Source organism: Bufo bufo, chromosome 8, assembly GCF_905171765.1.
Source record: "Bufo bufo chromosome 8, aBufBuf1.1, whole genome shotgun sequence".
NCBI lineage: Eukaryota > Metazoa > Chordata > Amphibia > Anura > Bufonidae > Bufo > Bufo bufo.
In genome coordinates, this window is record NC_053396.1 from 20,822,942 (window position 1) to 20,848,896 (window position 25,955).

The following is a 25,955-nucleotide window of genomic DNA, read 5'->3' on the forward strand; positions in this document are numbered from 1 at the left end:
AACGGTCTGTAAAACCGTACACAGCACACAACGTAAGGTCTAACGCACACAGCAGTGTCCATACTGAGTTCCGCAAACCACAGATCCACAAAATATGGACAATCTGCATTTTTCTCACTTCCATCACTAGAAAGGACTAGGGCATGTTCTATAATTTGCAAAACTGACAGCACCCAGATGACGTCTGCGTGTCGTCCGTTTTTATATTTTTTGGTCCGTGTGAAAGCCGCAAAAAAATGCAGATCGGACACGGATGCAAAATACCGTCATGTGCATGAGCCCTGTAGCCGGCTGTACACCATCTGCACCTAAACTAGTCACCAAGTGGTGCAGCCCGGCAGTTACCAGTAATCCGCATGCAGATACTGCGCCCCTGCCGCACCATGTACGCCCGCCCTAATTCTCATGCAATGGGGCCAATTTTATAGGACGTCAATTAACCTATCGAGTCATGGTGGTTTCAGGAAGTCATAAAAACACTGAGGAACCCATACAGGACTTGGAAGAACATACAAACTCCATGCAGTTGTTGCCGCCTGATCAGACTTGTATCTGGGGCCCCATTAGGGCCCGGGACCCCAGTTATATTAGTCCTGATAAAATACACAGACGCAATGTTTTGTTCCAGCCTGTCTTTATTTTCCAGTCAGGATTACAACACGCAACTTTAGTGTCACAAACACAATATACAGCACAAAGGGGGTACCAGGCATAGGCGGTTTTGGGGGGGGTGGAGCAGATGTGCACGTGAAGCAGAGGTTAATAATGGGCGGGAGAAAAACAGGGGATATTCAGTACCCAGAGTGCCCGTAGCAGGGATTATCCTCCAACATCCTTCCCGTTCTTGGATCCACCACAGCTGGCGTCATTAGCTGTGTGTGTCGGCCGACCTACCTATGCTTCACGGGGCGGAAGTGTTCAATTCTGCATCAATCCCTTTATCGTGCAAGCCGGGCCTACAATGCGTTGCAATATTTGCAAACATCACAGATTGCTAAAAGGAAATCTAGAACTAACCAGAAGCTTAAAAAACGGTGCATACAGAGACGGCGGGCCCCTGGAAATCGATTGCCCTGCCAGGAGGACTGATAGGAGGTCAAATTTCACCACTCCGTAACGTTACAATACTGTAGGGGGAACAGTTAACAACATGATGCGATGCAGCCCTGCCCGCCTGGCAAGGAAAAGGATTGGCAGAGATATTCCTTTGGGTCACATAGCAATGCTCTGCATGGTTCCGGTAGAAAGGAGGGGGACGGGGGGGAGGATAACATAGCAATGCTCTGCATGATTCCAGTAGAGAGGGGGGGAGGATCACATAGCAATGCTCTGCAGGAAGACAGTCTCTGGTAGGATGAGATGGGATTTTTCCTGTGTTTTAGTACAGATATATATCATTAAATATCTTTATATATTATATATTATATAAACAGCACGGACACGACATTCTCCCATTAATATTCACTCGGGCAGCCGGGCTGCATCACTGCACATCAGAATATCACAACCTGAAGCTTGAGCTCACTGATCGGCTGCGGAGAAGCCTGCGAGGAAAAAAAGAGGAGGAAAGCGGGGCGGGAGGGAAACGTAAAGGAGGCAAACAAAAAAGTAACGGGGGGAAAGTGACAATAAAAGGATAAATGAAAGAAGAGAAGAGAATCATTAAAGGAAGATAAAAAAACAGGAAAGACCCCCGCCCCGTTCAGATGAATAATCCCACTTTAATCCAGTACTGGAATATTCCTCTTTAAACTGATATGCAAACAACGTCAGCCCCACCAATCAGCTGCTTGAATGTTACGCAGGGTTTACCATGGGTTGTCAATTACTTAAAAGGGTTCTCTGGGAATTATATAAAATGCCCGTCAGCAACCTGTCCTAGAATGCGAGTAGGACTGCCTAGGGGGTGAGGTGGCGGGGACTCACTGCTTCATCCTCAACAATAGATGGTGAAGATGCGATGCTGCCTACGATATGCCATCATGGCTGAGCAGCCTGACAGGAACACTCACCAATGTGCAAGATATGCAAATACCAGAGTGTAATGTGTAGTGCGACCTCCTCACCCCTCAGGGTAGCTCTTCAAATGGTGGCAACCAGTCCTGCTCACATTCCTGGACAGGTGGCTCATGCCTACAATATGCCATCATGGCTGAGCAGCCTGACAGGAACGCTCACCAATGTGCAAGATATGCAAGTGCTGGAGTGTAGTGTGTATGAAGCCAACCAGTTCTGCTCACATTCTAGGACAGGTTGCTAGCAGCCATTTAAAATAATTCCCAGAGAACCCCATTGAAAGAATTATTTCGGTTTTAATGATTACATCTATTTGTTTAGAGAATAGGCATTTATCCAATTTTCTAATAAACTTGTATTTAAGATTTTGCTCTCAGACCTTTATTATATCCACTTTAGTCCTGTAAAATGCATCCGTGGGAGATCTAAATAGGATTAAAGGGGTATTCCCATCTCAGACAATGGGGCATATCGCTAGTATATTGCCCCACTGTCTGCTAGGTGCGGGTCCCACCTATCTCATAAACTGAGCCAGCAAAGTGAAGGAGGACGCACTGCGCATGCACGGCCGCCCTCCATTGATTTCTATGGGGCCGCCGAAATTAGCCGAGCTGGTTCAGCTATTTCTGTCAGTCCCATTGAAGTGAATGGAAGAGGCGGCCATGCAAGCGTGTTGCGCCCCCTTGTCTGAGATGGGAATACCCCTTTAAAAGATAGCGTCAGTCATGTGGCATGTAACTTTATTAACATGACAACATCACCTAGAGACAGGCAGCCATTTTACATATCACCTTGAAACAGGCAGCCATATAAACACACATACAAGTGTGACTGATCTACTAGGCAGATGGCGTCAACAACCAGATATAAGAAAGGTATGTAAGCAAAATTTTAAATACATGAATATCTTAAAATGATATAATTTCCTATTATCTTATCAAATAAATTAAAAAAATTAAAACCTGAACCTGGAGGGTACTGCTGCTTTATCGCCTTCACTTGAACAGGACAAAGCTGCAATTGCCATCAATGCAGCTGCTAAGTAGATGGGGAGCAGGTAGGTGGAGAGGCCGCAGCACTCGCAGGTGTGCCAAGACCCCTTCAAACAGATGATCGGCGGGGGTGCCAAAAGTTGGACCCCAACTGATAGGATATTGATAACCTCCTGACCTCTTCTGATTCTGGAGAACGACTTGGGGTGAAATTAGCTTTCTTTTCCAGTAGTAATAATAAGATGCGGTAAGACATGAGAATTCAGAGAGAATAGATTGAAGACAGCCGTGGAGACAAGGCGATACAGGGAGGGGGGGATGGGTGCAGATGAGAGAGGCAATGTAAAATCGGAGTGGGAGAGAAGAAGAGTGATGCAGGAGAAAAGGAGGGGGTCTAAGAAGAGACAAATGGTGGAATTGGGTGGAGGGGAGACAGAGATGCAGATGAGTGAGAAGACCATAAGGTGTGTAGATACAGCAGAAGCACAGACACAAGAGGATGAGTCAGAGAGAGATGGCGAGATGAGTCAGAGAGACAGTGATGGGGGTAGTAGTTGTGATAAGGATGACATACGAAGACAGGCAGCAGGAGGAGAGGTAAAGGCACCATACACATTAGATGAACATTGGCCGATCTTGTGGATTTTGTATAGTGGTGTCCGGACTCTCCCCTAATGGTGGACGATCCGTTAGGAGAAGACCGAGTAAAGAGAGGATGATCCATAAAGAATGGTAAAATGGGAGGAAGAAGGGACTAATTAGTCATAGATAGAAGCCTTACTGATGGGGAGTAAGACATGTATCCTTTGAGGGTCCTTCCCTCTCCTCCTAAAAATACTATACTACATGACTGATCTGTTATTTGCATTTCTTTCAGCCAAAAACTGCCTTCAACCACGTGCACGAGACCATACAGCGACACAGATATTGCCCCAGCACTAGCAGGGGCCCCATTTTTCTCTTACTATAGGGCCAGCTCTCCTCTGTGTCCACCTCTAGCATTTCCTATGGAATGAAAATCTGCCTTCCCAAAAATTATTTCCTATGTGGTTTGGCCTCTAGCATAGATCTGCAACCTGCGCCTGTACCCTAAAAATGATAGCTACAGTCCTCGAGATTATAAGATTATGGGCTTTGTAAGATGTGGCAAAAGTGGACGCAGGAGAGAATCCTGAATATTCTGCAAAGGAAGATTACATCTAAAACGGAACAGAATTTTATGTGAACGATGACGTTTCCAAGGACTGGACTAAAGGCCAACAAATGTCTTCCCAATTCTTCAGCGGGCAACAGTCAGTTACATATGCTGAACCCAAGAGCTTACACTCCACACAATGAAGAGCGGTTGAATCAGTCAGAAAATACATCCCTCAATTAACACCCAAAAACTCTCTAGCTCCAATGCTGAGGTTTGTTCAGTCTTGAGGGTATTAAAGGTCTCGCTAAATATTTTTGACATTGCTCTGAGATTCCCTGGAGATTTATGGATTTGGAGTGAAGGGTGTCTCAGCAGACTTAGGCCCCTTTCACACGGGCGAGTATTCCGCGCGGATGCGATGCGTGAGTTGAACACATTGCACCCGCACTGAATCCCGACCCATTCATTTCTATGGGGCTGTTCACATGAGCGGTAATTTTCACGCATCACTTGTGCGTTGCGTGAAAATCGCAGCATGCTCTATTTTGTGTGCGTTTTTCACATAACGCAGGCCCCATAGAAATGAATAGGGTTGCGTGAAAATCGCAAGCAAGTGCGGATGCGGTGTGATTTTCACGCACGGTTGCTAGGAGACGATCGGGATGGAGACCCGATCATTATTATTTTCCCTTATAACATGGTTATAAGGGAAAATAATAGCATTCTGAATACAGAATGCATAGTACAATAGGGCTGGAGGGGTTAAAATTTTTTTTTTAACTCACCTTAATCCACTTGATTGCGCAGCCGGCATCTTCTTCTGTCTTCTTTCTTTGCTGTGTGCAGCAACAGGACCTGTGGTGACGTCACTCCGGTCATCACATGATCTTTTACCATGGTGATGGATCATGTGATGGACCATGTGATGACCGGAGTGACGTCACCACAGGTCCTTTTCCTGCACACAGCAAAGAAAGAAGTCAGAAGAGATGCCGGCTTCGCGATCAAGTGGATTAAGGCGAGTTAAATATTATTTATTATTTTTTTTAACCCCTCCAGCGCTATTGTACTATGCATTCTGTATTCAGAATGCTATTATTTTCCCTTATGACCATGTTATAAGGGAAAATAATACAATCTACAGAACACCGATCCCAAGCCCGAACTTCTGTGAAGAAGTTCGGGTTTGGGTACCAAACATGCGCGATTTTTCTCACGCGAGTGCAAAATGCATTACAATGTTTTGCACTCGCGCGGAAAAATCGTGCATGTTCCCGCAACGTACCCGCACATTTTCCCGCAACGCCCGTCTGAAAGAGGCCTTAAGGTTTTGACCGGTGGGGTTCCAGCGCTGTCTCTCCTCGCTAGTGAAGACTGGGTCAACAGAAGGTCTGCCCATCGATGGGGGGTCTCAGCACTCCTCAGGCAGTTTTTAGCCTGTGGTTGGCCACAGCAGTCACAAGACCAAGCTGCTTCCCATGGGGACCGGAAGTGGCCGGGAAAAGAGCAGCGGCGGGGCTAGTGGCTCTGAGGAGGACACTTTAAAGGAGTTTTCCAGCCTAGAGACACTAAAAATTCCTCAGGATACGTCATCAACACCAGATCGGTGGAGGGTCTGACACCTAGGATCCTCACTGATCAGCTGTTTTTGGCAGCTGTCTGTGCCACAATCTAACCAGTGGACGGATCCGGAGGCAGAAGGCTCCGTCCACTATGTAGTGGCCGTGCCATGGTACTGCCGCTCAGTTGATGGCAGTAACCTGGCACAGCCACTGCACAGTGTAGAGAGCCTTCTTTTTCTGGATCCGTCCATGGTTTAGTTTCCTGCACCAGCAACTGCCAAAAAAAACAGCTGATCAGTGAGGATCCTGGAGGTCGGAGCCCTTCCAATCTGATACTGATGACCTGATCATGGCCATTGTCTCAGGGTAAATCGACACACAAAGCAGAGGCCGGATTTGTCATAGATTTGCAACAGATTTCTCCCTTTTCAATGCAAATCCATCGTGAAAATGTGCCCCATAAACTGACACACTGCAGGACATTATACATGCCTGAGCTGCTGCAGACCTTCTTTCTAAAAAGGATCAGGGCCTATAGAATTATGTGCACGCTCTATGACATATCTATGTGTGGATGACCTGCTGTAGCTACTAGTGAAGAGTCTTCCTTCCTCCATGTTGCTTCCTACACTACATACGATTTTGTGGCAAGCTCTGCCTGCCAAACACGTGGACGTTACGTGTTTTTTCCCCCCCCATGCAATGAAAAACTTCTGTCTTTGGCAGAAGTTAACCCCTCGTTACCCTAGGATGGATGACATGCGTTTTGGCTTACCGTCCAGACACTCACCAGCTCACATCTGGTTGGAGAAAGAGGTTGGGGCAACTTGTTGGGTATACCCCCCTTGGCTGTACCCCTGTTGGTTGTATTCGGGCTGCTGGCCATAATAGTCGGGCTGATAACCTGGTTGTTGTCCGTAAGAGTCCTGCTGAGCGTAGCCCTGACCCTGAGCGTAGGAGTCTGGAGCAGGCTGTTTCTCCTGGGCTGGTGGTGGGTACTTCATGAATGGAGTTGTCCAGCCGGTCTCTTTGAATGCAAACCAGACGTTTCCGAGCCAGATTACACAGTTCAGGAAGCCAAAGGCCTAGAAAAGAGGGAAAAGTTAGGGGTAAATTTGCTATTTTCAGGGTCCCAAGTAACGTTATGTCATGGGGGGGGGGGGGGGCCCAATCACACTGCTAGTTCTGCCCTATCAGCCCTCCGATTAGCTGTGCAACCTGGGCACTTCTGCTACCGCTCTACAGCCGGGAAGGACCCCCCAGTGCAGACGAGGCGGCTGCATAGTCAGTACTGTATGTCCGTCCCTTTAGTCAGGATTTTCAGCTAACTTCTTGTGGCCAGTAGGGGGCTCCCTGATCTCTGGGGCCCTAAATATTAGCTTGTAAAGTCCGCTACTGCAACAGTCACACGGCTACAAAGCTATCTGAACCTTAGAGAGCCAAAGGGGATGTCGAGCCTGGTGGCAGACAACTGCGAGGGTCCTTCCCCATCCCCATAACGAACCCCACTCATCTGTCTGCAGTTCTGTCGCTGCTTCGTTCACGACCCCCCCCGAAGGACGAGGAAGCGGCTTGGTCCCATGACGACTGTAGCCAATCACAGGCCTCAGCGACTTCAATGCTATGTCACAGCAGTGTTACACCGTTCAAGCCTCTGTGACTGCTGAGGACTGTGGCTGGCTGCAGCGGTCACAAGACCAAGCTGCTTCCTGTGGAGATCGGAAGCAGCGGGGTTAGTTATGCTCAGGGGGGACAGGGGCGGACCTCAGGGTTTGTCAGCTCCAAGACCAGACAACCCCTTTAATCACTTCTTTAGATTTTTTTTTTTAAATCATTTGCTTTGATATTTAATAATCCAGAAATTCTCATAGTCCAGGACAAAATAACATGATAGGTCAGCATTTTATTATGGCGTGTTTCTCAGTCCTATAGAGAAGCCCATGGGAGAACGCATGAAGTAAAGCCTAAAAAATTTGTTTTTCTAAAAATAAAAAATTATGGGGTAGAGGGGTAATTTTTAAGGCCAGCCTTTCCTACACCAGTGAAGCCCACTGGAGTAAGATGTGCTAACTGTATGAAGAGCTGCGTGCTATGACCAGGTGTAGATGTGCGCCATAATTTACGCCAATTTCTGGTGCAAATCATGGTAAATCTGTTAGTTTGAGGTAGACCACGCCCCCTCTCTTAGTAAACCCCACCCACTTTTCACATCACCTTTGACAAGTGGCGAGAGAAGCGTAAAACTGCAAAAATGTTTTCTGCTGATATCTAAGGATGAGCTTATACCTGGCTAAAATATGGCCCCTGAATGCCAGTTTCTATATTATTTAGTCCAACCCTTTATTAGGAAACTATCGGTAAAGGAGCACTAAGTTAAAGGGCATCTGTCAGCAGTTTTGTACCTATGACACCGGCTGACCTGTTACATGTGCACTTGGCAGCTGAAGACATCTGTGTTGGTCCCATGTTCATATGTGCCCGCATTGCTGATAAAAATGATGTTTAAATATATGCAAATGAGCCTCTAGGAGCAACGAGGGCGTCGCCGTTACACTTAGAGGCTCTGCTCTCTCTGCAACTGACGAACCCTGTGCACTTTGACAGGGCCAGGCAGTGTAAACGTGATCACCCCTGGCCCTGTCAATCAAAGTGTAAAGAGTGCAATAGTTACAAAGAATGCAGAGCCTCTAAGTGTAACAGCGACGCCCCCGTTGCTCCTAGAGGCTCATTTGCATATATTAAAACATCATTTTTCTCAGCAGTGCAGGCACATAGGAACATGGGACCAACACAGATGTCTTCAGCTGCCAAGTGCACATGTAACAGGTCAGCCGGTGTCATAGGTGCAAAACTGCTGACAGATGCCCTCTAAGTCTAGTGTGGAGTCTCTGGGACACAGCATGATGTGTCAAGCCCCACCCTCTTAGGCCCTGCATCAAGCATAACACAGGGTATTAGTTTTGCCTGGAGTGTTCCTTCAACCATTAAAAGAAAGATGGATGCTGGAATATACATGTAAGTATGTAGATCTAAATTAAAGGGGTTTTCTGGGAATTCGGTATTGATGGCCTATCCTCAGGACAGGTCATCAATATCTGATCGGTCAGGGTCCAACTCCCGCTACATCTGTCGATCAGCTGCTTGAAGAGTCTTTTCCTCGGCTTCAACGTCACGTTCATCAATCACGTGGCCTGGGTGCAGCTCAGTCCCACTCAGATGAATGGGCTTCGGCTGCAATACCAAGCACAGCCACTATACACTGCACGGCGCTGTGCTTGGTGAGCTGTGAGGCCCCTTAATGATCAGATACTGATGATGTTTCTTGAGGATAGGCCATCAATACTGAACTCCTTCGAAACCCCCTTAATACAGTTCAAGACCTAATACGGCTAGCTTCACACTTGCTAATTTTTGCACTAACAGTCAACTGAAATCCATTGCATCCGTTTTTCCAATCTCTCAGATAAAAAAAATGTCGGATTTTGTAAGCGTAAACTGTTCACGAGCAGAATGATATTTTTGTACCAAAAAAATGCAAGCCAGCCAGTGATCCCTCAAAAGGCGAGAAAAAGTCATGTCATGTTAGAGAATGGCCACTAGAGGTCACTTGTGCACCTACAATATTTGGAGCAGCCATGGACGGGTCGGGCCGGGCACACTTACCACAGAGGTGTTGAGCCCCGACATCACGGGATCCCTCACTTCTTGACATGTGTTCTCTGGACTCTTGCATGTGGTGATCCCTTCCTTGATCAACTCGGGGTCGGTAGCCACCTTAATGTCAGACAAGCCCTTGGCCCATGCACTTGAACTTACCAGCCACAGGAAGGCAAAGACGGCGGTCACTATACAGTCCTACAAGGAAAAAGACAGAACGTGTATACGGACGGAGGAGAAAAGGAAGACGCACGTGTGTATGATTTTTGAACTGATGGCCGCTCCTATGGACAGGTCATCAGTATCTGAATGGTGGGGGTCTGACACCCGGGACTAGGATTGAGCGAATCAGATTACGGTAGTTTGAAAACTTCGTTAACAATATCGGCTCCGTCCTACTGTAAAATGTATGGCCTCTGCGGAGGCCTTTCTGAAGTTTCACCAAATATCGCGCGACTCACTTCGTCTCGCCTCTAGCACGTGTCACTTTGTTTATTGGCCTAAATGACTGTATCAAAGAAAGTACTAGGCCTAACTCGGCTTCGGGCCTCATTACCGAAGCAGAGTCCGGCTTCGTATTTATGCCACACGTGATAGAGGCGAGACAAAGTGAGTCTCGCGATATTCCACGGAGCCCGTACATTCTACGGTAGGACAGAGCCCATATTCTTAAGGTACTTTTTAAATCAATGCTCTATCCGAACCAGATTCGCTCGACCCTACCCGGGACCCCCGCCGATCAGCTGTTTGAGAAGGCACTGGCGCTCGCAGTAGTGCCACGGCCTCTCAGCGACGACACGTTCATCGGCCACACGACCTAGGTGCAGGGGGAGCCACGGCTCAAAGTAAAAATGAGGACTGCTCCCATGAGAATGAGAGTCACTTGAACACAAGCTCTCCATTCAAAAATTTAAGGGCACCCCTTCCCCCACCCATGATGACCATATGTTCTGATAGGGGTTCTGCATTGCACTTCTGCAGTCGTCAAAGCACCAAATCAAAAATGGCATAAAAATGCCCCTTTAAGAGGTGAGCTGTGGATGGATACCGGTCAGCTGATGTGATGAAATACAGGAGATTTTAGGGTTCCCATACCCCTAGCGGTAACGTGCCACGCGGCCAAAAACGGCATGCGGTGTTATCACAAATTACAGCGTTTTTTGGCTTCAGCTTTCACAGGAAAGACGAGTGCTTCACCTGTACAAGCCATAAGACCGGGTTCTGGCCACGTGGCACAGGACTAGATGTACGGGCACCATTTTATGCCGCAATGTCCCCTTCCCGCGGCAGGTGCGCTGACTTACGATCATGGGACCTTTGTTGTTCTCGCGGTATTTGTTCTGTAAGAAGATGTACGTGGCAAGTGCCCCAAGGGAGTAAAGGAAAGCGAACACCGCTATGGTGACAAAAAACTCGGCAGAGGAGGAATAATCGCCAACCAAAAACACCTTGGTGGTAGCGCCGCCCTGGCATGTTGGAGCTTCGAAGTACTCCTGGTGCAGCCTAGAAGAGAGGAGAGAGAACGGAGAACACAACGACGTGGAGTAAGGGTGACACAAAAGTGAGCTGTGGGGGGGGGGGGAAGGGTTAAACCGGCCATACGCATTAAATGAAACCTGTCAGCAGGATCAACCCTTTTAAATCAGACATGCTGTTTGTTAGGGTTGACTCTGCTTATCAAAATGATACCCGTCTTATGAAAATCGGGTGCAGCGTTCTAGAGAAATAAAGACTTTTATTCTTAATGCATATCAGGGCTTCAGTGCACCAAGGGGTGGGGCCTAGCTTCAGTGCACCGAGGGGTGGGGCCTAGCACCTCATCTTTCCAGTGCTGGCCACGCCCCTCGGGGCACCGAGTCCCTGATATGCATACAGAAGAAAAGTATTTTTTTCTCTGGAACGCTGCGCCCGATTTTCACAAGACAGGCATCATTTTAATCAGGAGGATCAACTCTACCAGGCGGTATGACTGGTTTAATAGAGCTGGTCCTGCTGACATGGGCTCTTTTAAGGTCAGCTAATGTGTATAGGTGTATGACTGTGTCCTGACTTGCCTAGTCCTTTAGTTATCAAAGGAGAAAAGCCGCCATCAGAAATGCCTGGCAGCAGTTTATTCTCCACCCCGCACTGAGAACACATGCACACTCTGCCGAGCATGCATGTGCACATGCGTTGGCCGGCCTAACTATCATCAGAATAAGGGCTAATTCACACTGCCGTACCACCGCCCTGTGCACACTGTGCAGTACTGCCCCTCTATATGGATCTGATGTTATATGGAGCCATGCAGAGGTTCCCCATACCATGTGATGGAGACATCCTGGGCTATACTATCTAGAGTTAAAAAAAATCAGGATGCTGGAGGGGCCTGGCGTGCTGACAGTTCGGCAGTATGGGGCTGTATGGACTCTATAGGTCATTTTATGGAACATTGTGCGTAAGCCGTAAAGAAAGGGTTAATCTATGAAACTGTAAGGGTATAAAATTGGGCTAATATAAGGAAACGATCAAGCAACTACAACATACATGGCACTTCCATAACACAATGTTATTATCAGAAAAGCTTCCGTTAGGGCCCCATTCACACGACTGCGGCCAGCAAACCGCGGATCCGCAAAATGTGCACGCTGCATCACGGTGCAGTCCCAGCGAAGCTTCACATGTTGTGGTTAAGTACAGGACATATACTATCCTTTGCGTACTTCTGCATCCATGCGGTCGCTCTGCAAAAGATAGGACATGTCCCATACTTGAAGTCAATAGGTCCGCACTGCGATGCAGCGCGCACACGACTGGTAACCGTGTCTAGCGGATCAGCAGACCGCAAAACACTTATGGTTGCATGCATGCGGCCTTAAATGCTGGAGCATTCCTTTAATTATATATGCAGTTTTCCTGAATGTTTTCCCATTTACAGCACTGCCTAGCATGTCAATGGAGAGCACATAACAGGGCTTCGTAAAGGCGTCCAGGCCGGAGGGGATCGGGTCCGCGCTCTAGAAATAGGTGGGATCCGCATCTATCAGACATTTATGGATATGTCATAAATGCTTGAGAAAAGAATACCCATTTAAGTAACGGATATCTAGGCACAATCTTCACTAATCCACTGAGTATACATTGTTGAACGTTAAAGGGGTTCTCCGGACTACAGACATTGATGACTTAGCCTCGGCATAAGATCGCTGGGGGTCTAACACCCGGGGCGCCCCCACCAACAGTGTATGAAGGGGAAGCCTGCGTACTGCAGCACAGCTCCCATTCATTTGGATGGTAGCTGAGCTGCAGTTCCGGGCATGGCCACTACACCGTGTACGGCGCCATCTGCCTCCAGCTCAGTACAGTGTATATCTAGCAGCTGATCGTGGGGCTGCCGGGTGTCGGACCCCCAACTGATCTGAGGCTCGGACATCCATGTCTGTAGCCCGGAGGACCCCTTTAGTTATCTAGCAGCACAGAGCTCCTCCACACTCACTTAAAGGGATACTCAAAGTCCACTTTGATATTCGGCTTGCTCTCCGTTTTGTTGCTACACTCGATGCTCAGGGTGAATTCTCCGGTGTAACTCCCACATGTTGCGAAGGCAAAGATGGAAAATAGCTGCAAAAAAATAATTAAAAAAAATCAGGGGAAATGTAGAGGGGAGTACAAAGCTACGGTGGCCCTCGAGCATCAAGAAGGAAACAGTCAATGGGTTTTGCCATCACACACATTTACGGTATTTTCACACAGCGGATTATATCGCCTCCCTTTGCATAGATTTCCATTGATGGGGGTTAAGCAAGACTTTCCGATCTCCTACGGCGACCTATCAGATCACTGCCGTGGATATAGGAAATATTTCTGCTGACAAGACTGTATTCGGCAATTGCTACTCATGCAATTCTCTTGTATAATCCTTAAAATGGCTTCCCAGATGGCGCTTTACTGTAAGGGGTCTCATCAAATGTTATGACGTTTGCTCCGTCCTCTCCGCATAGAAACTACGTCTAAGAGATGGCGGTAATATTACCCTAAACACGCCCAAAAGCTGCTATTAGTATAGAACCACAGACAGATGTAGACCTACAGGAGCGCTAGCAGCATGGGAGGCTAGGTGAGTGGGCAGCATGGGGGCATCGTGGGAGGCTAGGACAGTGGGCAGCATAGGGGCATCGTGGGAGGCTAAGTCAGTGGGCAGCATAGGGGCATCGTGGGAGGCTAAGTCAGTGGGCAGCATGGGGGCATCGTGGGAGGCTAGGTCAGTGGGCAGCATGGGGGCATCGTGAGAGGCTAGGTCAGTGGGCAGCATGGGGGCATCGTGAGAGGCTAGGTCAGTGGGCAGCATGGGGGCATCGTGGGAGGCTAGGTCAGTGGGCAGAATAGGGGGCATCGTGGGAGGCTAAGTCAGTGGGCAGCATGGGGGCATCGTGGGTGGCTAGGTAAGTGGGCAGAATGGGGGCATCGTGGGAGGCTAGGTCAGTGGGCAGCATGGGGGCATCGTGGGAGGCTAGGTCAGTGGGCAGCATGGGGGCATCGTGGGAGGCTAAGTCAGTGGGCAGCATAGGGGCATCGTGGGAGGCTAGGTCAGTGGGCAGCATAGGGGCATCGTGGGAGGCTAGGTCAGTGGGCAGCATAGGGGCATCGTGGGAGGCTAGGTCAGTGGGCAGCATAGGGGCATCGTGGGAGGCTAGGTCAGTGGGCAGCATAGGGGCATCGTGGGAGGCTAGGTCAGTGGGCAGCATAGGGGCATCGTGGGAGGCTAGGTCAGTGGGCAGCATGGGGGCATCGTGGGAGGCTAGGTCAGTGGGCAGCATAGGGGCATCGTGGGAGGCTAGGTCAGTGGGCAGCATGGGGGCATCGTGGACAGCATGGTTACTTGGCACACCCAGTAAATAGCAGAGAGGGCAAGCCACGGTATTAATACACAAATGCAAAGACCAGAGAAAATAAATACCGCAAACACAGGCTGCACATCTAAAAAATAAAAAAATGTGTAGTTTATTTAAGGACACACTGAACACAACAAAAATACTTGAAAATCATTGTATACAATCAAGACATCGTGTGTGGACGACAAGTAAGTCCAACACATCTACCTGTACACACCAGATTTCAGATAGAAACATACATCTGCCGCCGAAATTATACATATAACGTAAATAAGACATCAAAAAATAGCATAGTACTTATCTGATACAGAAATGGACAGGCATGGTGGACAGGCAAAAATGGCTTAGTTACTCGGGGGGTGGCATAGTTAGGTGGACAGCATGGAGACAGCGGGTGGCATAGTTAGGTGGTCAGCATGGTGACTCAGTGGGTGGCATAGCTAAGTGGACAGCATGGTGACTCAGAGTGGCATAGTTACATGGACAGCATGGTGACTCGGGGGTGGCATAGTTACGTGGACAGCATGGTGACTCGGGGGTGGCATAGTTAGGTGGACAGCATGGTGACTCGGGGGTGGCATAGTTAGGTGGACAGCATGGTGACTCGGGGGTGGCATAGTTACGTGGACAGCATGGTGACTCGGGGGTGGCATAGTTACGTGGACAGCATGGTGACTCGGGGGTGGCATAGTTACGTGGACAGCATGGTGACTCGGGGGTGGCATAGTTACGTGGACAGCAAGGTGACTCGGGGGTGGCATAGTTAGGTGGACAGCATGGTGACTCGGGGGGCAGCATAGCTAGGTAGTCAGCAGGGTGACTTGGGGTGGCATAGCTAGGTGGTCAGCAGGGTGACTCAGTGGGTGGCATAGCTAGGTAGTCAGCAGGGTGACTCAGTGGGTGGCATAGCTAAGTGGACAGCATGGTGACTTGGGGTGGCACAGTTACGTGGACAGCATGGTGACTCGGGGGTGGCATAGTTAGGTGGACCCGTTGTCAGCCCCAGATAATAAGCAAGTATATTCTTAAATCTGAAAATCCAGAACTTGGATGGAAACATACGAAGAATCATATGTAAATGTGAGAAAATATGCCACGTTCTCTCCCTGCCAAATGTTAAGATGGGGGGAAGTGGGTGGCACATACGATTCCTTTGAGAAGATCTCAGAGTTGGCACTTGATCTCAGCAAACCCATCTTGTGCCTGTTTCTCTGCTGCCTTCTGCAGCCCAGATATATCTATCTCAGAATTGTCAGCACTCATAGGGTTAAAATGCAAGCACTGCAGTTTTGCTGCGTGGCACTTCACCCCTGTGAACAAGCAGGGGGTGGGCAGGTGGCAGTGCACAGTGGGCAGCCGGGGCTGGATTTATGCTGCTGGTAATCCTTAGAAGGATTGTGACCTCCCGCATCTCCGCAGATGAGTATTTTTAGAGCATCGGCCATAGCAAACAGCAAAGAGGATTACAGTGTAACCTGGGGTGTGAGAATGCACAAGTCCGAACACGGGCCAAAGCGAATGCAGAGCGTACGGTATAGACGGCGGCAGAAACCGGACGCTGTGCAAATACAGGAGGGTCAGAGTATGGCAGAGGAGCCGGGCGTACATCGCCGGTTATACGGAAGTGCAAGTCACACTGCAGCAAATGCGTGCGGGTTGTGGACTTTGTTCCCAGAGGGGCCTATGGTACCGTCCAGGGTATAGTCCATCTGGAGTGCTACAGGAAAATACTTTGGTGCTACTACAGTGTCCGGTCTAGTATAATGCTAGCCCCATGTGTAGTCCCTTACTACAGTGTCCGGTCTAGTATAATGCTAGCCCCATGTGTAGTCCCTTACTATAGTGTCCAGTCTAGTATAATGCTAGCCCCATGTGTAGTCCCTTACTATAGTGTCCGGTCTAGTATAATGCTAGCCCCATGTGTAGTCCCTTACTATAGTGTCCGGTCTAGTATAATGCTATCCCCATGTGTAGTCCCTTACTACAGTGTCCGGTCTAGTATAATGCTAGCCCCATGTGTAGTCCCTTACTATAGTGTCCAGTCTAGTATAATGCTAGCCCCATGTGTAGTCCCTTACTATAGCATCCAGTCTAGTATAATGCTAGCCCCATGTGTAGTCCCTTACTATAGTGTCCGGTCTAGTATAATGCTAGCCCCATATGTAGTCCCTTACTATAGTGTCCGGTCTAGTATAATACTAGCCCCATGTGTAGTCCCTTACTATAGTGTCCGGTCTAGTATAATGCTAGCCCCATGTGTAGTCCCTTACTATAGTGTCCGGTCTAGTATAATGCTAGCCCCATATGTAGTCCCTTACTATAGTGTCCAGTCTAGTATAATGCTAGCCCCATGTGTAGTCCCTTACTATAGTGTCCGGTCTAGTATAATGCTAGCCCCATGTGTAGTCCCTTACTATAGTGTCCGGTCTAGTATAATGCTAGCCCCATATGTAGTCCCTTACTATAGTGTCCAGTCTAGTATAATGCTAGCCCCATGTGTAGTCCCTTACTATAGTGTCCGGTCTAGTATAATGCTAGCCCCATGTGTAGTCCCTTACTATAGTGTCCGGTCTAGTATAATGCTAGCCCCATGTGTAGTCCCTTACTATAGTGTCCGGTCTAGTATAATGCTAGCCCCATGTGTAGTCCCTTACTATAGTGTCCGGTCTAGTATAATGCTAGCCCCATGTGTAGTCCCTTACTATAGTGTCCGGTCTAGTATAATGCTAGCCCCATGTGTAGTCCCTTACTATAGTGTCCGGTCTAGTATAATGCTAGCCCCATGTGTAGTCCCTTACAATAGTGTCCAGTCTAGTATAATGCTATCCCCATGTGTAGTCCCTTACTATAGTGTCCAGTCTAGTATAATGCTAGCCCCATGTGTAGTCCCTTACTATAGCGTCCGGTCTAGTATAATGCTAGCCCCATATGTAGTCCCTTACTATAGCATCCAGTCTAGTATAATGCTAGCCCCATGTGTAGTCCCTTACTATAGTGTCCAGTCTAGTATAATGCTAGCCCCATATGTAGTCCCTTACTATAGCATCCAGTCTAGTATAATGCTAGCCCCATGTGTAGTCCCTTACTATAGTGTCCGGTCTAGTATAATGCTAGCCCCATGTGTAGTCCCTTACTATAGCATCCAGTCTAGTATAATGCTAGCCCCATGTGTAGTCCCTTACTATAGTGTCCGGTCTAGTATAATGCTAGCCCCATGTGTAGTCCCTTACTATAGCATCCAGTCTAGTATAATGCTAGCCCCATGTGTAGTCCCTTACTATAGTGTCCAGTCTAGTATAATGCTAGCCCCATGTGTAGTCCCTTACTATAGTGTCCAGTCTAGTATAATGCTAGCCCCATATGTAGTCCCTTACTATAGTGTCCGGTCTAGTATAATGCTAGCCCCATGTGTAGTCCCTTACTATAGTGTCCGGTCTAGTATAATGCTAGCCCCATATGTAGTCCCTTACTATAGTGTCCGGTCTAGTATAATGCTAGCCCCATATGTAGTCCCTTACTATAGTGTCCGGTCTAGTATAATGCTAGCCCCATGTGTAGTCCCTTACTATAGCGTCCGGTCTAGTATAATGCTAGCCCCATATGTAGTCCCTTACTATAGCGTCCAGTCTAGTATAATGCTAGCCCCATGTGTAGTCCCTTACTATAGTGTCCAGTCTAGTATAATGCTAGCCCCATGTGTAGTCCCTTACTATAGTGTCCAGTCTAGTATAATGCTAGCCCCATATGTAGTCCCTTACTACAGTGTCCGGTCTAGTATAATGCTAGCCCCATGTGTAGTCCCTTACTATAGCATCTGGTCTGGAAACAATTCAGGGTGACTGATAAGCGAAATGTGAAAGCAAGGGCTCTTTCAAACCAGCGGATGCCATGCGTGGCATCCGCTGCGTGAAAGAGTGCCAAACCCCCGCTCCGGACAGCAGAGACATGGAGCATCTGTGATCTTTTTACTACAAAATGACAGCGAGATAAAGTTGTCACCGTGATTTTGTAGTAAAAAGATCACAGAGAGACACGGAGCGTTATCAATCATGTTAATGCTCCATATCTCGCGGTGTTTGGCACTCTTTCACGCAGCGGATTCCACGCACCGCATCCGCTCGTGTGAAAGAGCCCTAAGGCCCCTTTCACACGGGCGTTGCGGAAAAAAATGTGCGGGTGCGTTGCGGGAACACGCGCAGTTTTTCCGCGCGAGTGCAAAACATTGTAATGCATTTTGCACTCGCATGAGAAAAATCGCGCATGTTTGGTACCCAAACCCGAACTTCTTCACAGAAGTTCGGGCTTGGGATCGGTGTTCTGTAGATTGCTATTATTTTCCCTTATAACCATGTTATAAGGGAAAATAATAGCATTCTGAATACAGAATGCATAGTACAATAGCGCTGGAGGGGTTAAAAAAAAATAAAAAACTAATTTAACTCACCTTAATCCACTTGATCGCGCAGCCGGCATCTCTTCTGTCTTCATCTTAGCTGTGTGCAGGAAAAGGACCTGTGGTGACGTCACTCCGGTCATCACATGATCCGTCACATGATCTTTTATCATGTTACGGACCATGTGATGACCGGAGTGACGTCACCACAGGTCCTGTTCCTGCACACAGCTAAGATGAAGACAGAAGGAGATGCCGGCTGCGCGATCAAGTGGATTAAGGGGAGTTAAAAAAAAATTTTTTTAACCCCTCCAGCGCTATTGTACTATGCATTCTGTATTCAGAATGCGGATGCGGTGCGATTTTCACGCACGGTTGCTAGGAAACGATCGGGATGGAGACCCATCCCGATCGTCTCCTAGCAACCGTGCGTGAAAATCGCACTGCATCCGCACTTGCTTGCGATTTTCACGCAACCCCATTTATTTCTATGGGGCCTGCGTTACGTGAAAAACGCAGAATATAGAGCATGCTGCGATTTTCACGCAACGCACAAGTGATGCGTGAAAATCACCGCTCATGTGCACAGCCCCATAGAAATAAATGGGTCGGGATTCAGTGCGGGTGCAATGCGTTCCACTCACGCATCGCATCCGCGCGGAATACTCGCCCATGTAAAAGGGGCCTAAGAGTTTTCGCACGCTATAATAGCACCAATTCTTTGAATCCATATTATCAAATATTTTGAATTATTGAAAAGACAAACAAACAAAAAATAATGTACAGACTTCCCAGATTTAAGCAGACAGGTTAAAATAAAATAAATAAAAATAAATCACAATTTCTGGATTAGCAGATGCCAGATGAAAGGAATTTTACGGTACACCTGAGCATTTATGTTTATATGGGGGGTAGACTATATACACTGTATAGTAATTTTCCAGTCTAGCGGCTGCCCTTTAAAACAGGACATTAAAAACCATTTTGCCCTATTTTCTAAAGCTAAAATATGACATGGAATAAATACCGCCATGATGCGCTCTCTCACCGCCTCATCATTAATTTAGGACTTAAATGAACAAGGTTTTCTCACAGTCACACAAAGCATCTGCACGAGCACAAAACACTGCACCATGAAGACGGCGGTCTTATACATAATACCGTAATACATACAGAGGATACAAGGTCACCTACATACTACATATGGGCGTACTACGGTGCATGGAAAGGTTCAGGAAAATCACTCACCCATTCAAGAATTTTGATGAATCCCAATGGCTCCTTCACGACACGAAACTGTCCCCCTGCCACCAGCTGCGGAAGAGGGGAGGGGTGAACACAGGGCATAATACATACATCAGTCAGTGTGCCGCTATCCAAGGTGCTGAAATCCCATAGGCCCTGCTGCACTGGCTCCGTCTAGTGTACGCAGCTCCCCTGTCCTCACAGGACTGTAAATGTGATAATGTACACCTCCTGGAGGTGAAGACACATAAAGATCTGGTTCTGCTCAGATGACGGATCCTCAGCCTCGTCCGTCCAGCTACTAACGACGAAGGCAATAAATTAAGATAGGACGCCAAATAATGCGATTTCCGCTAGTCAGGAACCACATTGAGATCTATGTGCACTAGAGAGGTCGCTTACCCGAAATCGATGAGGTTGCCGATCCCTTCTTTCTACGGCACCGAAATGCAGTGACCCGATTGGCTGCTGTGGACGCTGCATTGGTCTTTCAGGCCGCTTGTTTTTGGAACGTCTCCTGTTTGCAAGTTATCCCCTATCAAACTAACTGACCGCTGGGACCCTCACCGATCCCCAGAACGGGGGGTCCCTTTCCCTCGATCCGATGGAGCGGCTTGTCGGTCCATTCACTCTCTCTACGGGTCTACAGGCGACAGCGTTCGGTTGTTTCCGTCAGCCCCATAGACACTGAACAGAGAGAGCGCTCCTCGCTGCAGTCAGAGTGAAGAGGAGCAGGGACCCTCGCTCAGTTGGAGCCCCCAGCAATCAAACATTCTGAGGATTACATCTGTTGTGGAGAACATCCCTTTAAAAGCCCGATTATTAAATAACCCCCCATCCGCTAGCTCTGCTACCAAGAGGGGCGCTTACTCTGGAGGACCCAGCATGTCCAAGCTTTACCTGGACAGCCTATTGAATTCAATGAGAACTGTGCAATGCTTCCTTTCCCCTGTGGCTGCCCTGCATGGAAAACTGAACACTTACTATTCGATTCACCTCTACTGTTCGAGTTACAGCCAATTAATGGGATTTAAAGGGACACCCTGTGATCAGGTTAGCCTCATGGGACCCTTCTAATAAAAAAAAAAAGCAAAAAAAAATAATTAAAATGATTAAAAAAACATGGCTGCTTTCTTCCAAAAACAGCACCACAGCTGTCCATGAATTTTTTTTCCGGTCTGCAATACCACATACAACCTGTGGATAGGTGTGCCGCTGTTTTTCTTTAAAGACAGCAGCCATGTTTTTTGGACATTGACCCCTTTGACACCCTACCACTCCACTAAGGACCATCAGTTACAGAGATAATTGGTCTAATATGAACAAAAATAAAACAAAACACTAACAAATGCCTGTAAATGTGATAAGACTTGACCGTTTTGCAAAACTAATCTTTGAATTGCTAAGGAGACTTGACGTAAGGTCACTTTTTGGCCATGGCACTGTGCACATCTGGTTACTCCTTTAGTAAATTGAGGTGTGGTAATCGTAAGAGGAAAACATCGGCCCACACTTGACTTTGTTGGCCTCTATGTGGGTAGGACCACAGGCTGTAGGTGCAAAGTGACCAAAATCCAGCTCCTGCTATGGTAATTGGCAAGAACAGAAAAGACTGGACAATAAGTAGAAGAAAGTGAGAACTTGTTGAGGATCCCATCCCTGATTGACAGAAGACCATGGTAGAGACACCTTGGAAAGCCATCAGATTAGTTGTCTTAGAACAAAGGCTGAGGGCCCCACTGCATCCAATGGAGGAAAATCTACAAGGTCTTCCATAGAGGAGAACGTCTGCCATATAGGTGGAGACTGATTCTAGGACTATCGTGTAATTCTCGAGGCCCACTAAACATGGCACATCCTCCTCTAAAGCCTGAAGATCCAAACATAAGAAAGAGCGTTCCTCCTTGAACACTAACTAAAGCTTCCATTGTTAGGAGGACCAAGATGCAGAAGTCTTTAAGGAATCCATATGATCTCTCCAAAGCCCAAGCAGATACCAACCCCCACTAATAGACTGGTCAGGATCTTATAAATGCCAGAAAATAATTAGTATTAATTAAGGAAGAGCTGTCCTCCTTGAGCACTGGCTAAGGCTTCCATTGTTAGGAGGACCAAGATGCAAAAGTCCTTAAGAAATCCATACAATCTCTCCAAAGGCCAAGCAGATACCAACCCCCATTAATAGGCTGGTCAGGATCTTCTGGATCTCAGCTCCAGGACCACACCAGAAAATAATTATTATTAAATTACTGTAAGGAATGGGGGGGGGGGGGTCCACATCATCCTTGTGTTTCATGAGATCTATCAATAATTTCTACTGAACTGCAGTTCCTCCAAGAACAACATCCATGGACCAGGACAAGAAGGTCAATACATTAAAAATATCATTTTATGGTGCTAACTTTGCCCAAAACTTATTATTTTATTTTCATGTATAGGTAGGATCTTCAGATTTTAGCTGGATCCTTCTCACTTGGTTCTCCGTCATCAATATCCATTTGAATCCCTATTTCACCGGATCCCTATTTTTTCCTTAAATGCCTTTTTAATGTCCTCCTCATTAACCTTGCCTGTGGTTTAGGATTCCCCCAAACGTCTTTGTATTGTAACAGGCCACGGAAGAACATGTAGACCCCCCCCCTGCCTCCGCCATAGTGACCCATCCACATCCTTTAACCCTTGGCAGTCACCCTACACCACGCCAATAAACACGTACCGGAAACCGTATACGCTGACTCTTCTTAGGGACGTTGACTCTTAGCCCATCCCCCATGAAGACCTCATTGCAATTCTCAACGAGAAGGTGTGGGGGGTGGGGTAGTCTACAGTCTATATGGCTGTATACACGGCATGCATTGTATGTATAGCACCTATATCAATGCATACATGAAGTGCGGTATGTAACGCACACCTATAGGTGACAATCCTGTCTCCTTCACCTCCTCCTCCCTATACCCTCCCTTTCCTCCATCTGTTTCTCTATTATCTCAATGACACCCCCAGTCTGGTCTTCCTTCCTCAATGCAGACCATTCCTTCCAGCAGCACCCCCCTCCTCCTCAGAGGGTCTCCCCCCCTATAAGCAGCAGCAGGTGTAGCCCCCCACAATTCAGTCCCCCCTTCAAGCTCTCACCTGGTTGACCACGTCCATGTCTGCAGGATGCTGGTGAATCGCGGCAGCGCGGAGGGGGGAGTGCGATTTATCTGGAAGAGCTCCCGCAGGAGGCGGCTGGGGAGAGGACAGTGTGCAGAACAGCTGTCAACCGAGCGGCCAATGGCAGGCGCGGCTAGAGGGCGCTGTGACGACGCGGTGACGTCAGCAGCCTCCATCTTCACTGAGGGCAGGAATGCCATAAATAGGGACGGGAAGCCTTGGAGTGTATTGACGTCCAGGGTGACCCCCCCTTTGAGACCCTAAAACACATCCCACAAGTTTGCGTGGGCCGCTGTCTCAGTCATCCTCTCATTGAGGCGAATGACAGGGCTGGCAATTAGGCGTCCTTTATTACACCCTGTGGTCACGTGGTATAGCATATACAGCGCTATAGTCCGCATTTTGTATAAGTATTCAATAAAAGGCGTGAGATAGTAGCGCCAGCCGGGTAACTGGGGGGTTAACACGCCTCCCTGTGGAGGACATCGCTCAGCAGCACGATTCGACGCTCCTTTGTTATCCTCTCTGCCACTGAGAAGCATCGTGCCCGTAGTTAAGATGGCGCCCGCGAGTCGGCACCCCCCGTTGCCATAGCAACTGAGTAACGAGGTGTAACCCGTATCGTTGTGGGCCCCCTTCAAGCCGGTTGTTCTGTGACCAGTGGCCACAGGAAGTTAATAAAGGGACGAGGGGGTTAATAAAGGCATCCAACTGTCCGTTTTTACAGCCGAACGGGAGGCTAAATGCAGAAAAACACATCCTCCTAAAATGGGCTCCGGCTTAGCCTCTAAAATGGTTCCTGGTGACGTCACCGGAACTCATAGCTGCCATCTTGGATAGGGGCAGATGCAGTGATTTCATGGAAGGCTGTGACCTGGCACCTTTTTTTTTGTTTAGTTTACCCTTATTTTACTGATGGATTTATGAGGTTTTATAGATTTTCTCCTCATTTGGTGCTGTGAGCGAGAATCTCAGTCATTGTTAATACATCAGAATTTTTTTTATTTATTTTTGCTAAGGTTGAGGGCTAGTGCTAGTTTCTCATGCTGTCCTTGCTGATGGATGGGACCGGTCACATGACCGTCCATCAGCGGCCATTTTGGAACCCGGCTGTAATTAAGTAACCAATGCTGTAAACAAAAGGTTCAAGCATTGGCTCCCGTCTACCGCTAACCGTATGTTCTGTTGGCATTGTGGGTGCAGCAATAAAGATACAGTGGACAAGCCCTGTAATGTGCTGTTGTTGTTTTTTAAGTACTGGTGAAAAAAGACAAAAAAAGACATTTTCTAAACAGGACTACATGCCATCAAGGTCCACTCGGTGGGGATCCGACCATTATGACCACCACTATGTGCTGTGACACTTCATTTCCTGCAGGCTGACCTTAGGGACATGTGACCCGTGGGTATGCCCAGAGCTCCTTTGTGCCATTACTGAAGAGCACACACCACTGGCCTCCAGAACTTGCCCCCCTTGTTCTTCGCCAGGTAACCAATTCTAAGGGAAAGGTGGTTGTATTATTTAGGCAATTGTCTGGCAGTGGTATTTGTACACTGTAAGATTATATTATTTGGCCAATATGTGGTACACCCTAAGGTAGCGGGGGGCGTCAATAAACCCTGGTCTCCTGGCATCTCCACTCAACGTTTTCCAGAGGCTGCACTGCATGATCGATTATAATGGGTCAACCACGTCTTCAAAGGCACCTGCCCTAATAAGTGACTGCCTCTGATGCCTCCATAAGGCACCTGCTTCTAACACCCTCATAAGTGACTGCCTCTGATGCCTCCATAAGGCACCTGCCTCTAACACCCTCATAAGTGACTGCTTCTGATGCCTCCATAAGGCTCCTGCCAGTGATGCCCTTTAAGTGCCTGCCTCAGAAGCCTCCATAAAAAGCTGTCTGGTGATGCCCTCATAAATGACTGCCTCAGATGCCTCCTTAAAGCCTCTGCCAGTGATGCCCTTTAAGTGCCTGCCTCAGAAGCCTCCATAAAAAGCCAGCTGGTGATGCCCTCATAAATGACTGCCTCAGATGCCTCCTTAAAGCCTCTGCCAGTGATGCCTTTTAAGTGACTGCCTCAGATGCCTCCATGAGGCACCTGTCATTGTTGTCCTCATAAGTGACTGCTTCATATGTCTCCTTAAGGCGCCTGCGACTGATGCCCTCATGAGTGCCACAGATGCCTCCTTAAGGCATCTTCCATTTATGCCTCCATAAGATGCCTGCCACTCATGCCCTCATAAGTGACTGCCTCTGATGCCTCCATAAGGTGCCTGCCACTGATGCCTTCATAAGTGACTGCCTCTGATGCCTCCTTAAGACTCCTGCCTCTGATGCCTCCTTAAGGTGCCTGCCACTGATGCCCTCATAAGTGACTGCCCGAGATGCCTCCATTAAGTACCTGCCAGTGATGCCCTCATAAGTGACTGTGTCAGATGCAGATGCCTCCATAAGGTGCCTGCCACTGATGCCCTCATAAGTGACTGCCTCTGATGCCTCCTTAAGGCTCCTGCCTCTGATGCCTCCTTAAGGTGCCTGCCACTGATGCCCTCATAAGTGACTGCCCGAGATGCCTCCATTAAGTACCTGCCAGTGATGCCCTCATAAGTGACTGTGTCAGATGCCTCCATAAGGTGCCTGCCACTGATGCCTCCTTAAGGTGCCTGCCACTGATGCCCTTATAAGTGACTGCCTCTGATGCCTCCTTAAGGTGCCTGCCACTGATGCCTTCATAAGTGACTGCCTCTGATGCCTCCTTAAGGCTTCTGCCTCTGATGCCTCCTTAAGGTGCCTGCCACTGATGCCCTAAGTGACTGCCTCAGATGCCTCCATTAGATACCTGCCACTGATGCCCTCATAAGTGACTGCCTCAGATGCTTCCTTTAGGTACCTGGCACTGGATGCCCTCTTAAAATCCCAAGTG

General features: G+C 48.1%; 1 protein-coding gene across 4 annotated transcripts; it reads right to left on the minus strand.

Annotated features, from left to right (window-relative positions):
- Positions 1-1,234: 1,234 nt before the first annotated feature.
- Positions 1,235-23,071, minus strand: LOC120977190 (synaptophysin). 4 transcript variants are annotated; one of them, XM_040404999.1, is made up of 7 exons: positions 23,007-23,071; positions 19,878-19,943; positions 12,841-12,965; positions 10,670-10,868; positions 9,372-9,563; positions 6,499-6,793; positions 1,235-1,371 (listed from the first exon to the last, which is right to left on the minus strand). In XM_040404999.1, the coding sequence occupies exons 1-6, from the start codon at positions 23,022-23,024 to the stop codon at positions 6,503-6,505; spliced, it is 891 nt and encodes a 296-aa protein (XP_040260933.1). In that variant the 5' UTR covers positions 23,025-23,071; the 3' UTR covers positions 1,235-1,371; positions 6,499-6,502. The 4 variants fall into 4 exon arrangements, with proteins under 4 accessions (XP_040260933.1, XP_040260932.1, XP_040260931.1 ...); XM_040404998.1 differs by having other exon boundaries at positions 1,263-1,371; positions 6,484-6,793; XM_040404997.1 differs by lacking the exon at positions 1,235-1,371 and adding an exon at positions 1,407-1,544 and having other exon boundaries at positions 6,484-6,793.
- Between the last annotated feature and the right edge of the window lie 2,884 nt (positions 23,072-25,955).

Bases quoted from the DNA above. Each gene is read 5' to 3' on its own strand.
- LOC120977190 (XM_040404999.1), bottom strand. The intron at 10,869-12,840 runs GTGAGTGTGGAG...CCTCTCTTCTAG, and splicing joins GACTTTGAGTATCCCTTTAA to GCTGCACCAGGAGTACTTCG. The intron at 9,564-10,669 runs GTAAGTCAGCGC...TTTTCCTTGTAG, and splicing joins ACAACAAAGGTCCCATGATC to GACTGTATAGTGACCGCCGT.